The sequence below is a fragment of the Aphanomyces astaci genome (genome assembly GCF_000520075.1).
Source record: "Aphanomyces astaci strain APO3 unplaced genomic scaffold supercont1.23, whole genome shotgun sequence".
NCBI classification, from domain to species: Eukaryota; Oomycota; class Saprolegniomycetes; order Saprolegniales; family Verrucalvaceae; genus Aphanomyces; species Aphanomyces astaci.
Window position 1 is genome coordinate 828,522 of NW_009798286.1, and position 10,122 is coordinate 838,643.

Sequence of the window (10,122 nt, forward strand, 5' to 3'; positions counted from 1 at the left end):
CCAAAGCAGAACAACCCAGTCGACCTCCGTCGGATCGAGAGCTAGCCAGCGACGACACCATCACCGAGGCATCTGATCCCCCCTCGAGTCCAGTCCTTGACATTAGTGAAACGACCACTACGACTGCAGACGAAATCAGTCACCGCTCCACTGTTCGTGCTCTGGACGGCGATGACATGACCACCAAAGCAGAACAACCCAGTCGACCTCCGTCGGATCGAGAGCTAGCCAGCGACGACACCATCACCGAGGCATCTGATCCCCCCTCGAGTCCAGTCCTTGACATTAGTGAAACGACCACTACGACTGCAGACGAAATCAGTCACCGCTCCACTGTTCGTGCTCTGGACGGCGATGACATGACCACCAAAGCAGAACAACCCAGTCGACCTCCGTCGGATCGAGAGCTAGCCGGCGACGACGCCATCACCGAGGCATCTGATCCCCCCTCTAGTCCAGCCCTTGACATTAGTGAAACGACCACTACGACTGCAGACGACATCTATCACCCCTCCACTGTTCGTGTTCTGGGCAGCGACGACACAACCACCCATGCAGATGAACTCAGTCGTTCCCTGTCTGATCAAGACATTGGCGGTGACGACAAGTCAGGCGAAGCTAGTCGCCCTCTGTCTGTTCGAGTCCTTGATGACCACGACACGACCACCAAAACAGACGAACTCGGCCGTCCTCCGCCCGATGGAGGCCAGGACAGTGATTATGGCGATTATGGGAGTGATGGGGACTTTGAAAGTGATGATGAAGCGGCGAAATGACCAACGAAGCCGATGTCTAGTCCTGTCAACCTTCCAGTTTTTGAGATCTTGAAAGTGATGTACAAGGGTTGAGTTCCACAGACTAGAGGGATCACTAACGTTATTTCATTGTTGTAAGTACTATCACAACAACTACCTAAGCTGGGAATGCAATATAATGTTTCCGAAGTAATTGGTGCAGAACCATTACGCATAACATATAGTGCTCGAGGTGGGATCGAACTCGGGACATATTGACATGACTGGTAGCACTAACAGTAGGTGAACGTAAAAGTTGGGTGATACAGAGAAGATTAGCATGGCCCCTGCACAAGGATGACACGCATCGCACTTTTTTGGGTTATGATGTTTGCTCATTATTTACTTGGCCAGTCGTAGTCCGTCTCGAGTAGCATGGCCTCTGCGTGTTGAATTCAACGTGGGAGACTATTCCCCTTTGCCTAATAATGCATCCGAAGTAAACCAGCGCATGGCCTGAGCTCGCTGTCAAAACTCCCCCTACTAATCCATCCGAAGTAAACCAGCACATGGCCTGAGCTCGCTGTCAAAACTACCCCTACTACTATGAAGTTGACTGATAAAGTCGACATTGATGAAGCAGGTGTAGCGCCGTCCGCAGAAGCCCAAGCCCATCTGGGTGAAAATGGGGCTGCACACAAAAGACACACAAATGCCGACGAGGATTGTGGCACAAGTACATACATGACAAACCGAAATGGTGATGCAGTGGAGTTTTGGATAAGAAGCCTAGAGTACTGTATTCATTATATACCGGTATATCAAACATGCCTAGTACCTGGAACACCAAGCAATAGAACGGGAATACAACTTTTTGTTCGCAACAAATATATGGAACTTAAGAGGTGAGATTCATTATTGAATTGGCTCCAAGCGCTGCTGTAGCTGTTTCTTGGACGGGCTACGTACTGGACTGGGCGGGGTTGCAGGTTTCAGGGTCTTGGTTGCTTCCTTGCGCACTTGGGCCGCTGAGCTTCGCCCATTCGTCACGACAACTTCGGGGTCAGTTTTGGCAGTCGAAGTTTCTGGCATCGCTGTGCCTGTCATCATCACAGTCGCCATATTATAGTTGATCCATAGAGCTCATAAACCCAAACATACCAGGCATATTTGGCAACGGCAACGCGACCGAATGGTGCACGTCGCCAGAACCAGTGGGATGCTTTGTGCGACCTAGGAATATATCTTGGCTGTTTGGCCCCAGCAGCATTTTGTTTTTCACGAGCTCGTCGTCCTGGAGACATGTCAAAGTGCCGCAGGTGGCGTCGAGGTTGCACGCACGAGGCGCCGACGCGGCAAGCACTTGTTCGTTGTCCACGTTTTGCTCGTCCGCTTCTGCTTCGTCGTCGGCTTGAAAAAGCACTTGGATGCCATCGTCTGGCGGCAATTTCGCCGGAACTTGAGTCTAAGGATGCATACGTACACACAGCGTTACCACACACTGGTTCAGTTACCCTCACACCATAGTCCATCACACCTTCAAACGTCCACAGATTGTATATGTTGTGGTTGTGGTCGTACCCAGTCCGCGGGGGTGCCACGGTGGTGGACGACAAAATTGGCGCCGACGAGAAACGTCGTGAGGGTGCGATTCTTGAGAAACTGCGTCGGCGCAACCACGGCGGCCGTCTTCTTCGCGATCGTTTCGCTCATTTGAGCGTTCATGGACATCACGTTGAGCTCCGACAAGGACGCGGTCATGGCCAATATGAGCCCGGGCTGCATGATGTTGGCGTCTTGGTGCGTGGACATGCTCTGCAGCGCCAGCGCGCATACTTGCTTCATCATCACTGCGTTCGGTCCGCCCGCGTTTTGACCGAGGCGGATGAGTACCTAAACATATTAATACAACATTGGTCCACGATGGTCAACGTTATGCAACGTTGTCACAGACAGTGGAAATCGTACTTTGACGCCTTCGTTTGAAATGATGAGACCGCGGGACCGGCGGTGGCAACTCAAGTTGTACAGCGTCACTGCCACGTGTTCACGCGTGTCTGGCTGGCTGGACGTCGCACACGCGAGCAGGATCGCAATTGCGTTTGATTGGGACGACACTCTGGCTCGATTCACGTCGTGGCTGAGCACGGGAGGGGCTCCTTCGGCGTGCGACGCCTGCATCGTGTCCTTGGCGCTGGTCAGATTCCGCATGGTAAGGATCATGTGGTAGGCGAATTCTTCGCCGATGCGAGCAATCAACGACGCCCGCAGAGTCGTCGACTGGTCGTCACTGTCCAGACACAGGTTCACGATTGCTTCCATGATGCCGTCCTTGAGCATCTGGTCGTGTCCGAGGGGGTTCTTCGACAACGCGCTGAAGCAACTGACGATGTCCAGCTTGGCCGAGGTGCTGGCCGGTGTTTGTTTTGCAATCGCAGTCAACGCTCGCACGATGCCGTCTTCCACGAGTTGGAGCTCCACCCCTAAGGGGATTACGATCATACCATTTCGAGTGCGACAGAATTAAGCATGTATTCAATGTCAACGATTTTTATATATATGCACTTCTTACCAGCGTTCGTGCAAAGCAAACAGAGTAGTTCAGCGCAAATGATGCCAGTGTCTTTGCGGTGTTGGGCGGTCGAATTTGACTGTCCTGCGTCTGTGTTCTGTGACGAGGACGACTCGGCTTCTTCGGTCGTAGTAGATGAAGTAGTCGGACTAGTCGATGCTGCGATCAAATTGGACAAAATTTGGACGCCATGGCACGCGACGAGCTTGGTCTGGTTTTCCGTGTCCATCATGAGGTTGCGAAGGGCGCGCACGCACAGCGCCAGCGTGACGTCGCATGTGATGCGGTTTAGAAGCTCCCGAATGGCACCGATCATACTCTCCCGTGTCATCACTTCGACGCCGAGCCGCGACGCACTCAAGTTGGAAATGGCGCCCGTGGCGTACCGTCTAATGTCCTTGCTTTCTGCCCGCGACAACGAGATCAAAATGGCCACGATGTTGCCGTCGTCCTTCAGCATAAACTCGGCCACTTGAGCGTTGCATGACAAGTTGCTCAGTGCGTTCGCGCAGTACACGCGGGTTTCCGGATCCCGCGCTTTGACCAGTGACGCAATGGTTGTAAGCGCGCCTATCGTACAAGGTGAGCCATATCAAGTTGTTTTATAGTGGCTAACAACCTTCGTGCAGAAGCTGGCGCTCGTTGCCAGCAACGGCGCTGACGTTGCTCAGAATCCCACACACGAGTCGTTTCATTTCTTTGGAATGGTCCGCCTGGAACATCGTGCTTAAGATGCGCACGATTTCCATGTCCACGAGACGCTGGACCTTGCCCAGTTCGAGGGAAATGTTGTAAATGGATTGGAGGCACAGTTCCCGGATGGTGTCGATCTCGAGCTTGGCGAGTTTGATTAGGGCATATAGGACACCATCGACGACCAGCTTCTCGCGCGTGTCGTCGTGGGTGAGGAGGTTGAACAGCACTTGGGCACATTTCAGTTTGGTCTCGTCGCTGTTGACTCGAAGCAGCGCCACGACGATAAAATCGCTCACGGTTTTATCGGCCCAGATGCGGTCAGGCGTCGCGCCCCTCTACACTCTGTCACATCGGATTCTTCGTCTGATGCTGGTTTGTGTACCTCCATGGCCAAGTTGCAGAGGCCGATGGCCGCGTACAGCTGCGTTTCGTGATGGCCGGTTCGCATCATGCTGTTCAAACCCGGTGCCACGTCAGGGTGGTTGGCCAGCAATCGACGGCCTTTCATGCTGCCCGACATCCACGAAAATGCCAGCGCGCACCGCAGCGTCTTCACCATCGCACTCACGTCGCTGCGACTGGACGAGCTCGACGAGATAGTCTACACGTCGTACCATTGCATACCAAGTCAAGCCACCATAGACAAAACACACCAAAAACTGATATATGTGTACTACTTTGCATGCATACACTACATTTCATGCAACGTCGTAAGCTGTTTCTTACCTGCGTGGACGTGAGGGCCAACAGAGCGGCAAAGTACCCCGGGTGCATCATTGCGACATCGACCAGTTTGCCCAGCATGGACGCCGCAAACGACTGTGCGCGGGTTAGGTATCGCGCGCATGCCTTGGACCGCACCGTCGTGTGCACCTACACTTCCACCACCACGTTACCGTTTCCCTTCCCATTATGGGAAAGTGGTACATGGATATCGTGACGATGATAGAGTGGCGAATGGTTTGTACCTGTAAGAACCGGAGGACAGCGTCGACTGCGCCGTCATCGACGAGGACGCTGCGACCTTTGTCGTACGACGCCATGTTGGACAGCAGCGCCAGCGAATGCATCCACATGCGATGGCTCACGGCGGGTTGGGTCGTGGAAATCGGTTCCGTGAGCACCGTGATGGCTACGGTTTGCGTGCCTTCGTAGAACAAAGCGGCGGCGTTCTCGATGTCCGTGGACAGCTGGAACAGCGCACACACGCACGCGGCGCGCAGGTCCACACGGTCAGCGCACCGGTCGGCGAGGTTGATGAGCGCGACAATGACACCCTGGCCGACCAGCTTTGCCTTCATACCTTTGTCCATGGTCAAGCTAAGCAGTGCAAACGCGCACGACTTCTGGATGTCTGGGTGCGGGTTCTCCGAGTACGCGACGAGCGCGGGCACGACGCCGTCATCGACCATGGTCTTGTACGTTTGGGGGTGTAACATCAGGTTGCACAATGCGACGACGCAGTCCTGCTTGACCACCATGTCCACTTTCGTCGACGACATGAGCGAAATGAGCGGGCGCACGCAGCCGTCCGCGACCATCTGCACGCGGCACGATTCGTGGGACGCCAAGTTGGACAAGATCAGCGTCACCACCTTGGTCGTGTCGTCGTGATGCATGGTGAGCAACGCCAGCACCCGCGGGACAAATCCGGCCGACACGAGGCGCGGCTGCACCTTGGCGTTGCAGCTAAAGTAGCTGAGGGTGATGGCGCACTGCATGTGGATGTCCAGCATCACGGATTGGTCGGGCGTGAGGGGCATTAACGACGCCTGTAATCATGATTGTTCCACAGTTAGGTGGTCGTTTCGTTAGTTCTCACGGGGTGTCGTACGTACGCTTTCGTTTTGGATCCATTTGGCTTTAAGCACGTACAACCCGTGCAAGTCCAACGAGGAAGCGTCAGACGACGAGCCTCCTTCGGGGGTGTGGGCTTGCTTGGCGAGGTAGCGGTGCGGCAGCTCAAACAACTCGACCAACACGGCGAGCGCGCCGTTCTTGACCATGCTTTCCTGGTTGGTGCGCACGGCCGCGAGGTTGCACAGCACGGCACTCGCGAATTCACACACTTGGATGTGGTGGTACGAGCACAGGATCTTTAGGGCCAGCATCGCGCCATCCTCGACCACGTTCACTCGGGTGGTGGGCATGATGGACAGATTCAGCAACCCCTTGGCGCACACCTGGTCGAACCAACCAACCACAATCACGACGTGAAGAACTACAGGTATAGACGTATATAGATCGACACGGAAGGAGGAAAATAGATAGAAAATGGCGTAGAGAGTATTGCATGGGGGAGGAATGGCTGGCTAAAGTGTAGCAAGGAAGTTGCAGTGGTACCAAGTTGGTGGCGGGGTTATCCACTTTGACAAGCGAAATGAGCGTACTCATCACTGTGTCGCTGGACGTGCTCCGAGGAATGACGGACAGATTGATTAGCGCCTTCATACACAACTCCTTGAGCTCGTCGTTGGCGACTGCCATGAGCTGCAGCAGCGCTATCACACACCCGTCGTGGACGAGGTGAAAGTGCATGTCTTCGTCGCCTGAAAACCGAAACAACGTGTGCGCACAAAATAGTTTGCTCGTGATATTGTTGGCGTGGGCGAGTTCCAACACGAGGGGAATCGCTCCTTGATCTATCATCAACGCCCGGGACCCCGCCGTCATGGACAGGTTTAGCAGCGTCGCCGCGCAGTACAGTCGGACGTGGACGTCGTCGCTCCCGAGGTTCTTGAGCAGCCCCGACACAATCGGCACCGCGCCTTCCGCTGTGTAGAAGTAGAAGGAGTTAGTCGTCTTATTTGTATGCAATGCAACATGTGGTGGCTACAGACCGAGCATTTGCGCTTCGTTGTGGGGATAGCATGAGACGTTGTACAGTCCTTCGGCACACTTGAGCTTCATGTCTTTGGACAAGTTGGCCGTCGACTCTTTGTCCTTCAAATGCGCGAGCAAATCAAGTTCCTTCTCGGCTACAACCCGCATGTCTTCGTTCTGTTCCCGTTGGAGTTTGTGCACTTGTTTGGATTTTTCCATTCGCGACAAGTAAATCAACCCCTAGGACCTATTAGTTGCTGCCGCAACTACAAGTATGGCCACTGACGGCGTACCTCGTCGTAGTGCCCCCTCGTGTAGAACAAGTCGCCCGTGGACAACTTGTCGTCCATGCTCACGGTATTCCTCTGACGAGGATCTAGCGATGATGGAGACAACAACCCTGGAGCTGATGCAGAGGAAGACATGGCATTGGCCTGCACTGGTTGGTCAGCGTCGTCCACGTCGCCGCCGCCGTTGACTTTTCGAAATTTGTCTTGCGCGTCTTGCCGACGCTTCTTGCTGGTTGCTTCGGTGCGAATGTGTTGCAGAAGCGCGCGAACGAGGTCGTCTTTCTCGGGATGGTCGCGCCAGAAACCACGTTGCCGGTGCAGTTTCCAGTGCTTGACGAGTTCTTTGAGCTCTTCCACGCGAATCGGTGAGTTGTGCGGGTCTCGGTTCCGTGGAAACAAGTTGTACTTGATCAAGTACACCCGCAACCCGTCGATTTCTTGGTCCCGGCGAAGGGCCGCCAGCCGCTGCTCCAAGTTCTGGGCGCATTTCGGCGGGTGCATTGTGTCGTGGCAGTGCCCTATTTTTGACCTGCTACTGGTAAACAACATGCCATGAAACCGATTCCATACCAATTGGTTTTGGTGGCAGTTACACATATGTACAAATTCGAAAGTTGCGAAATAACGTTTTTTAACATCGATTGACGCACTGGACATGTGAATGAAGCCGAATATTAATACCGCTGCGGACGTCATTATGGAGACAAATATCGCAATATGCTCTTGTCGGTATATCTATGCTGCTCTCGAGCAGAAGGGCAAGTAGCATCGCGTACAAGCTGGAGATGGTGAGGCAAAAAAGTGCAACAAAAACGCTCGAATTGACTGTGAAAACGAGGTACGGATGTGTGAGCGATTATCCGGACTATCCGCCTGCCAACAATCAAAATGAGCAAGAAGCACACGGCCGACGCCGACGAGGATGACGTCGTGGTGTTCAACACCGAGGCATATTCCGTCGTGTCCTCATGGATATCGAAGGCTGCGATAACAGAAGAAGACATCGTGACCCCAAAGTTCTCCAAGCCATTGTACACCAAGCCGTCGTCGTCGTCCATGACCTTCGCTACGGTATGCATGAGCCTCATCACGACCTACAGAATCCAATACGTATGCACGTGATGGTGGGTCGTGTAGGACGAAGACAAGTTCCTAGCATCCAAGATCCTGAAAAAGAAGCGGCAAGACGTCGTGACAACGGCCCGCGACAACGACAAGAATGATGTCGACGACGACGAAACGTCGTTTCGACACAAAGGACAGAGCTCGGTCCATGGCGCGAAGAAGCAAAAGACACTCAGCGTCCAAGAGAAGTTGCTGCAGTCCCTGCGTGAACAGCAAGAGCGACGGAAGCTGAAAAACAAGAAGAAGAAAGATAACAGCAAGAAAGCAACCACCTAACGTGTTACAGTATACCCCGAGAGTTTGTGCTGACATCGTTATAGTATTTCGAGTCGACGTAGCAAGGTGGATGGAATTTAGCCATTCCACATACAAGCTTCCTCCTTACGTTCCTGATATGGCGGCTGCGCTGAACGCGGCAAGTTTGAGGTACATCGCATTGGTTACATGGTAAATAGAGTCGTCATAGGAAGGAATAGTTCGGGGTGCGTTTACTCTTCCGCGTCTTGTTCTGTGGACGTCATGTAGTGGAACCCGACTAGGCCAACCGTGATCACAAAGCCCAGGGCGTTGACGAACTGCATCAACGCAGCATCCATTTCATCACTACAACATCACCAAAGGAAGAACTTAGGATGAGAGCTCGCATGCATGCAGCATCATTCGCTCATCGACGTACTTGGTCATCTGTGTATGGTGGCGGCGCTTTAGCGAGGGGTGGAAATTGTAAACTTGAAACAAATGGAGAAAATATTGGCAAATCTGAACCAAAATGTGCTGTCGAAGGTTTATCCCGAGGTTTCGTGGTTTATCCCGCCCAAAATTCATGAAATACAGTGCAATTGTTTTTATCGATTGTAAAAAACGAGGGAATATTTCCGGATAAACGTACAAATTCTACAAATCACCCATGTCAAAAACCTTCAAACTCCATGACGGTGACGTCGCCGTGGCGACATGCAGCCAGCGTGGCGGTGGGTACCCTCATCCTATTCTCCGTTGGATCTGCCTACGTGATATCTGCATGGAACAATGAGATGAAGGACATGCTCGGCATGACGCAAGTCGAAATCACCGCCGTCGGCTCGTGCTTTACGTTTGGCCAGTTCAACTTGATCTGGGTCGGCATCTTCTACGACCACTTTGGGGCCCGGTATTCGTTTTTGGTTTCTGCAACCTTTTTGGCCACGTTCTACTGGACTGCCGCGTGGCTGACCACGGCCCCGTTGGCTCCACATTGGATGATGGCGGCCACGTTCGCCTGCATCGGGTTCTCGCATGCGTTCCCAACCCTTTCGGCCATCGCCGCCACGGAAGGGCTCTACGGAGACGCACATCGCGGCAAGATCATGGGAATTCTGGCTGGAAGCTACAGCGGCGGCGGCGCGGCCTTTGCCTACATCTACCACGCATGGTTTGACCCCCACGTCGGCGACTTCTTTACGTTTATGGGGTGGGAGCTCAGTGTCCTGTGCCTGCTTGGAGCTGTGTTTATCCAGTCAAGTTCCCACCTCGACAAGCCTCAATCGCCCACCGTTGATGAAGAGACTCCGCTCGAACTAAAGGGCAAACTCGAACACAACATCACGTTGTGGCCGTTGCTCCAGACCGCCCAGTTTTGGCATTTGTTTGTGGTCGTGCTGGTTGGTGTGGGTAGTCCGCTGTTTGTGATGAACAACTTGAGCTTCCTGGTGGAATCCAACGGCGGAGACGCGGCGCACGTCCCGACACTGGTGCAGCTCTTCTCCTTGTTCAACCTCGTGGGCCGGTTCGCGATGGGAGCTATCTCCGATGCGTGGCTACCCACTGTCCCTCGAACGCACTTCCTGACTGCCAGTGTCGTGTTGGTGGGGCTCGTCCAGCTGTCGTTCGTAGTGTGTCCTGT

At 53.6% G+C, this 10,122-nt stretch overlaps 5 protein-coding genes across 6 annotated transcripts; 3 read left to right on the forward strand and 2 right to left on the reverse strand.

Annotated features, from left to right (window-relative positions):
* Window positions 1–176: 176 nt before the first annotated feature.
* H257_09598 (hypothetical protein) lies at window positions 177–776 on the forward strand (the record flags this gene model as incomplete). Its single annotated transcript, XM_009835855.1, has 1 exon — window positions 177–776. One exon carries the CDS (start codon window positions 177–179, stop codon window positions 774–776), a length of 600 nt encoding a protein of 199 aa, XP_009834157.1.
* An 848-nt stretch (window positions 777–1,624) lies between these two features.
* H257_09599 lies at window positions 1,625–7,644 on the reverse strand. Of its 2 annotated transcripts, XM_009835856.1 has the most exons (13): window positions 7,119–7,644; window positions 6,843–7,065; window positions 6,346–6,776; window positions 5,841–6,185; window positions 4,971–5,774; window positions 4,729–4,875; window positions 4,385–4,603; window positions 3,926–4,337; window positions 3,307–3,876; window positions 2,703–3,217; window positions 2,316–2,627; window positions 1,896–2,199; window positions 1,625–1,834 (listed from the first exon to the last, which is right to left on the reverse strand). In XM_009835856.1, exons 1-13 carry the CDS (start codon window positions 7,614–7,616, stop codon window positions 1,650–1,652), a joined length of 4,965 nt encoding a protein of 1,654 aa, XP_009834158.1. In that variant the 5' UTR covers window positions 7,617–7,644; the 3' UTR covers window positions 1,625–1,649. The 2 variants fall into 2 exon arrangements, with proteins under 2 accessions (XP_009834158.1, XP_009834159.1); XM_009835857.1 differs by lacking the exons at window positions 6,346–6,776; window positions 6,843–7,065; window positions 7,119–7,644 and having other exon boundaries at window positions 5,841–6,278.
* Window positions 7,645–7,984: 340 nt separating this feature from the next.
* On the forward strand, window positions 7,985–8,683 carry H257_09600 (hypothetical protein). The gene is made up of 2 exons (XM_009835858.1): window positions 7,985–8,186; window positions 8,253–8,683. Exons 1-2 carry the CDS (start codon window positions 8,004–8,006, stop codon window positions 8,514–8,516), a joined length of 447 nt encoding a protein of 148 aa, XP_009834160.1. The 5' UTR covers window positions 7,985–8,003; the 3' UTR covers window positions 8,517–8,683.
* Window positions 8,684–8,728: 45 nt separating this feature from the next.
* H257_09601 (hypothetical protein) lies at window positions 8,729–8,924 on the reverse strand (the record flags this gene model as incomplete). The annotated part of the gene is made up of 2 exons (XM_009835859.1): window positions 8,729–8,843; window positions 8,917–8,924. 2 exons carry the CDS (start codon window positions 8,922–8,924, stop codon window positions 8,729–8,731), a joined length of 123 nt encoding a protein of 40 aa, XP_009834161.1.
* Window positions 8,925–9,169: 245 nt separating this feature from the next.
* H257_09602 (hypothetical protein) lies at window positions 9,170–10,111 on the forward strand (the record flags this gene model as incomplete). Its single annotated transcript, XM_009835860.1, has 1 exon — window positions 9,170–10,111. A coding segment is annotated over one exon (942 nt), but the record flags the coding sequence as incomplete, so codon positions are not given.
* Between the last annotated feature and the right edge of the window lie 11 nt (window positions 10,112–10,122).